Below are 6,800 nucleotides of genomic sequence, written 5' to 3'. Positions count from 1 at the left end.
GGGTGAGTAAAACACAGCCTAATTTTTATTTTTGGCTGAACTAACCCTTTAATAAATTTATTGTTCCATGTTCGTTTGTATACCGCGCGCAAGGTTTATGCGCATAGTCCAAGTCTTCTTCTCCGTTTTTAGTGTATCTCTGTGGCAGAAATACAGCACTACATACTGGTCTGGCATGTATACTACATCGTTTTGTGTCGGTTTTGTGGTTTCGTGTGGATGCAGATATTTCTTGAGACGAGGGGGAAAAAAAGATCGGATAGGGAAAGCTCTGGCTTCGTGTGGACGTAGCCTTAGTTGTTCAGCCTTTTCAATGTAAAAACAGCTAAAACGAATCAAAGTACAGTGAAAATCCAATTCATCATCATGAACTAGATAATAGCACCAGTATTATCTAATTGATGATGATATATTGCTTTTTCACTACTTTAATAAAGCGAGTCCAAACACACTCTGTTTGGACTCACAAGAAATTTTCCAATACACTCTGAAGGATTTGTATCTCATATGACAGCAATTATTGAAATGTTTGAGTACAAACAAAACGCCATTTCCTTTAAAGAGAGGCACATGCAATATATTCTCCATATCTAAAACAACTATTCAGTTACTGTATGTTGTTCTTTCTTTAGCAATTGTTTGATTTAGGTCATGCTTTAATTAAAAAAGCAGTCTATTTTAAGGGTTTCCCTTAATTAACCAAGTGGAGGGTCTCAAAAGCTAATAAGGTGGATAGACGTAAAAGTAAACACTTCTCTATATAGAGTGTGTTTGCGTTATCAGGATGAGCTAAGCTGTTAGTCGTTAATTGGCCTTGGAGAGCGTGCGAGAGTGTCTGTGTGTGATTTATCTGTGCTAAGTTTAACTCTTAGTAGGTGAGCAACCATAATGATTACCCATGAAAAACATGGCGTCAGCTAAACAAAAATTGACTTTTTAAACATAGCTCAAAAATGCCACTAGACAATATTCTGCACTTGGTATCATCGTTAATAGCAGGAAATTAAGGTACAATGGAAGTAGTGGGTGTTCATTTGGAGTTAATTGTCAAGCTCCATGACATTAAGTTTGGGCAAGGGGGTTATTTTATAATGCGCTGAGCAAAATATTCACATTTATATAATTTTGTACTCTTGTTACTCTCATTGTGGGAGCATTGTTACGACTTGACCTAGTTTTTCAAATATCAATAATCATGTTCTTTCTTATTTTTTTCTGCAGGACGCAATATGAAAATCTGGTCATGGTCAGCTCATGAGCTGGTCATGAGTATCTGATGAGAAATGAGGTCCTCAGAAAACACAAGCACTTCCTGCCCTGTGGGAGGCTATGCATGGGAATGCTTAGATTCGTTCTGAAAAGCTATTGCACACAAACAAGACTCTGGTCATGAATGAAGCTTCCTTTCCAGTGTGACAAGACACCAAGTGTACAGTGAACAGAGGAAAACAATAATCCTTTTTCTCAAGCTGATGTTCCTAACAGAACTGAACAATCATCCATGTGATTTCAACGTAACATCCAATTACAGTCAAAGCCAGTGGAATACTGCTAAAGATCATAACCTGTGTAAGCAACAAAACCTGCTGGAGCAATGGCTGAAGCACAGATGTCCATTTTTCCTGGGTCCAGTGGACAAGGAGGAGGTATGGTGACCAGTGCCTTACTTTGCTGGGCTATGGCCCTTGTGTTCCTCTCGTTGACGAGGGTGCCTGTTGTTCAAGGTGATTGTTGGCTGATTGAAGGGGAAAAGGGATTTGTGTGGTTGGCAATCTGCAGCCAGAACCAGCCACCATATGAAAATATTCCATCGCATATTAACAGCACAATTGTTGACCTGCGACTCAATGAGAACAAGATTCGAAGCATCCACTTTTCTTCCTTAAGTCGCTTTGGAAATCTCACATACCTGAATATGACTAAGAATGACATCTCTTATATAGAAGATGGGGCTTTCTCTGCCCAATTCAATCTTCAAGTGCTGCAGATTGGCTTTAACAAGCTAAGGAACTTGACAGAGGGGATGCTGAGAGGATTGGGACACTTACAGTACCTCTATCTTCAGGCTAACCTGATTGAGACCGTCTCAGCCAATGCCTTCTGGGAGTGTCCTGGGATAGAAAACATAGACCTCTCCATGAACAGGATTCAGCAACTGGATGGTGCTACATTTCGTGGTCTATCGAAGCTTACAACGTGTGAGCTCTATGCAAACCCATTCAGTTGCTCATGTGAGCTGTTGGGATTCCTGCGATGGCTTGCTGCGTTCCCGAACCGGACAAGTGAGCGGATGGTGTGTGACACACCTGCTGGCTTTTCAGGCTACAATCTCTTGAGTCAGAACCCCAAGATGCCAAGATTTCGGAATGCTTTCCATGCGCTCTCCTCTGTCTGCACTGATGACAACGTGACGCCATATCTTCATGGATCTTCAGATGGGAGCACTCCTACAATGTTGCCTGATTTGAGCCCTTGCGGACTGGATGATTGTTCCTCAGGAACATTTCCAGAGGAGTCCATAAGCATCAGCCCCACCTTTCTGGATCCAGATGCACGTCCTATAATGAAACTAAAAGAAGTTACCCACACAAGTGCAATAATCACCATCCAGATTCCAAATCCATTTCGCAAAATGTACATCCTTGTCCTGTATAATAACAGCTTCTTCACTGATATCCAAAACCTGAAAAGCCAGAGAGAAGACATTGAGTTACAGAACCTTAAATCTCACACTAACTACACATACTGTGTGGCATCCATTCGTAATTCACTGAGATTCAACCACACCTGCCTCACCATCTCTACAGGACCAAAGACACTGCAAGAACATGTGGCAAATGATTCAACTACCACTCATTACATTATGACTATCCTCGGTTGTCTCTTTGGGATGCTGATCGTCCTGGGTTTAGTGTGTCATTGCTTGAGAAAGCGCAAACAACAAGATGAGCCAAAGAGCAAGAAGCTGGAAAAGATGAAAAGAAACTTGATCGAGATGAAGTATGGAACTGAATTGGAACAAGGGACTATATCACAGCTGTCACAGAAACAAATTCTGTCAACTGGTGAAACAGTACAAAGGATGCCATACTTACCAACTGCCAGTGACACAGATCAGTATAAGATGCAAGAGATCTCTGGGACACCAAAGACTACAAAAGGGAATTACATGGAAGTGAGATCAGAGCAGCCAGAGCGCAGCATTAGAGAATGCAGCGTTCCTCCATCAGAAACCAGCCAGGGATCTGTTGCAGAGATATCCACTATTGCAAAAGAAGTGGACAAAGTAAACCAGATCATCAACAACTGCATCGATGCACTCAAATCCGATTCAATATCATTCCAGGCTGCAAAATCCGGCGCCATATCCACAGCGGAGCCGCAGTTGGTCCTTATATCAGAACATCCACCAGGCAAGTCTGGTTTTCTGTCTCCAGTGTACAAAGGAGGGTACCATCATCCTCTACAGAGGCACCACAGTATAGATGCCCCACAAAAGCGTGCAAGCACATCCTCGAGTGGTTCACTGCGCAGTCCACGCTCTTTCCGTTCTGAAGGAGCTTACAGATCAGAGTCCAAATATATTGAGAAGGCATCTCCGCTCGATGAGTCAGGAATCATAACAGTCACTCCAGCTGCTGCAATCCTGAGGGCAGAGGCGGAGCGGATTCGACAATACAGTGAACACAGGCACTCCTACCCTGGTCCCCACCACATAGAGGAGTCGATAGAGGTGTCGGGGAGTCGGAAGTCATCCATTCTGGAGCCGTTGACACACTCCAAACCACAGGAGCAGTCCTATTCACAGCTCTCACCACAGTACCACAACCTGAGCGGCTATTCCAGTCCTGAGTACAGCTGTAGGCCTTCTCTTAACCTGTGGGAACGTTTTAAACTCCACCGCAAACGTCATAGGGATGAGGAAGAGTACATTGCAGCAGGTCATGCATTAAGGAGGAAAGTACAGTTTGCCAAAGATGAGGACCTACATGACATTCTGGACTACTGGAAAGGAGTCTCTGCTCAGCAGAAATCATGATTGCCGCTTTTATAGCTCATTCAATTAAAAAAGACCACACAAATCTCTGGACCAAATCAGCCAGTATCAATGACTAAGTGACAAGTCAGCACTCACTTTTAGAAAAATAGCTTAGAAGTATTGCTAGCTCTTTTCAATCATTCTGTTTGAGAATGAAAACAAAATAAAATATACTGTAGTTCTTGCAGTGTACGTGCCAAGTGGTAAGAATAGAAAACTTTTAACAGTATTAACCTCAACTCAACATTTGATTTTTATATATTGGAAATAACAATAAACTATTATATTATCATTCTCATCATCATGACCATCATTGATTACTAGTATTACTGTTAAGATTGATTCTTCTTCTTATTACAATTAATCTTTGGTTATCGCATGGCCGTGTCCTGTGACAGTATTGACTGTTGTGTACTTGGAAAAACATACAACTCAAAATGTCTGCCGAACACTGTTCTCCCCAACCTTAGATTTTTATACAGACTGTGCAACTTTGAAAATGCTCTTTTTTTTTCTTCTTTAGCGACTGTTCAATGGACAACTGATGAATTTGCTACAGAAGCACACCTCTACAGGATTTTAAATTAACTTTTCAGAAAAAAAAGCTTCTCTTAATGCTTTCTCCATTCTTTTTTTTGTAAAGTTTACATTTTCAAACATACAATGAATGTTTCAAGTCCATAAAACTTACACCTGCAATGTGATTACATACAGACACAGCTGTGCAGGTAGAACTGTTTTTGGCTTTCTATTGTTGTATTTCAAGATCTTCAAGCAGTGCTACTGAGAAAACTGACCCCACAAACTCAACGCAAGTCCTGCATACTGGAGAATGAATGTACTGCGTGTTAACACTATTTTTATCCAACATCAGTTTAAAAGTATACAGGGCTTAGTTCAGCTTAAACCCAGTTCGATTCTTGTTTGCAAGACCTTCAGAAATAGTTCCGTCTCAGTCAAAGATATTGCTACAACATGCCTACTTTAAACCACTGTGAACCCAAAGACCTTGCTAAATCAGTCCTGGGGTTTGTTTTTTACTGAGATTCAACAGAGCTATGTTATCTATGGCTTTTAAGCCAGGTCTAAAGTGCTGATCTAGGCAGTCCTAATAGCATAATCTTTTTCTCACCGCCATTAATGCTGATAGACAATTTAGATTCTACTGATTACAACAATGGAATTGGCCTCTAAATTTTGAGGAAACAAATTTAAGACCTGTACTGTGAAACCACACATTACAATACCCTGCTTCATGGAGTGAAATAGTATGACATTTAAATTATATCTGAATCAAAGTGCATGTCAAATGTCTAACAGAAAAGTTGTCAACCAAATATTAAGCCCTAGAGTGCACATAGCATTGTTTTTAAACTCATATCCATCATCCCAAAACACGGGTAGATTGTTTGGAATTTTGTCAGGTTGTGTGCAATTCATGGAAGAAATATGTTAAGCAATTTCATTTCGCCAACTGTTTTGTTTGTTTTTTTAATGAAAATGCCATTGTCAAACTGATTGTTGAACTGATTTATTGCTTATTGTATGAAATTGGAGATCGTTTCTCTGTGGCAGCCTAGCCCTGAACATGCACTCTCATCTTGTTCCTAACATGTAAATTGTTTCTGTTTTGTTACACAATTAAGTTTAAAATGTTTAGACAATCCCAGGTAATTTCTGAGCTAAATGAACGCCTACAAGACTGGACTAATGCATGATAATAGGGACAACATAATTATTTAATCCAAATGTCTGTATAATTAATAGTGGTCTTTAAACCCCCAGAAGATTTCTCTGATCTTTTCCTTAATTTGTGCATAAATAAATCTTAAATATTTGATTATTATACTCTTTGAAAAACATGTCCCTAGTGCAAATCCACAATTTTTAAGGTTCGACTTACATGCACTGTATCTCATTAATGGGTCTGTTGAGTTGATTGTCATCTCTTATACTGCAAACTGTAGCACTCCAGATTTTCCATGGACACTGAAAGTAAGTTGAAAGAAGATGACTTGGTGAATGTAGAGCAGCCTGAAAACAGCCACATGTATACTTGTAAGAGGGAAAGAATGGATCTAAGGGCTTTCATGTCTGGTGGAAATGTCAAAGAGCACAATAAAAATGGTTTTATTTCTTAAAAAATAAATACTTTTTTCTTAAAGACATATTGTGTCTCAAGCAGTGTTCAGCTGTGAAGCTTAAGGTAAGTATACTTATATGTTTTTATGAGAATAGCACAAACACATTGAGGTGGGCTGAAATGTAATTGCATGTCCTATAAGAAACCTACTGGGTCTCAGAGACTTATACCATACCAGAAATCAGGAGCTAATGTCACCCCCTCCCCCTGATGCTCTTTCATGAAAGACAGAACCTTCTCAAATCATGCTGGAGAACATGATTATCAGGTTTTAAACTTGTGGATAATTTTTCAATTAAGCTTTTCCCTGAAATTGCTATAGTGATAATATAATTTATAATGAAACATATTAAACAAACAGACACAGACAGAAGAATTTTCACTAGTGTTCTCAGACTTTTGAGCCTCACTGTACATTGTTGTGATGTGAAGATGCTCTTTAAAAAATACAGCAGAAGCAAAGCTCTTGATTCAGACTGCAACTAAAACCCAAACCTAATATAAACTTGCCACCCATATGTAAATGAATTTGCACTACTGATGTGAATTAACAATCTAAAAAGTTGATATCATTAAAAAGGTAACTTTTCAGAACTCACGCTTTCATTTTATTTATAT

At 39.5% G+C, this 6,800-nt stretch overlaps 1 protein-coding gene across 1 annotated transcript; it reads left to right on the top strand.

The window, feature by feature from the left end:
- The first annotated feature begins 1,594 nt into the window (after positions 1-1,594).
- LOC107722936 (protein ELFN1-like) lies at positions 1,595-4,039 on the top strand. The gene has a single exon (XM_016531437.1). It carries the CDS (start codon positions 1,595-1,597, stop codon positions 4,037-4,039), a length of 2,445 nt encoding a protein of 814 aa, XP_016386923.1.
- Positions 4,040-6,800: the final 2,761 nt, after the last annotated feature.

Source organism: Sinocyclocheilus rhinocerous, unplaced genomic scaffold (assembly GCF_001515625.1).
Source record: "Sinocyclocheilus rhinocerous isolate Xijiao unplaced genomic scaffold, SAMN03320098_v1.1 scaffold3, whole genome shotgun sequence".
NCBI classification, from domain to species: Eukaryota; Metazoa; Chordata; class Actinopteri; order Cypriniformes; family Cyprinidae; genus Sinocyclocheilus; species Sinocyclocheilus rhinocerous.
This window is presented reverse-complemented; position numbering and strand designations above follow the sequence as displayed.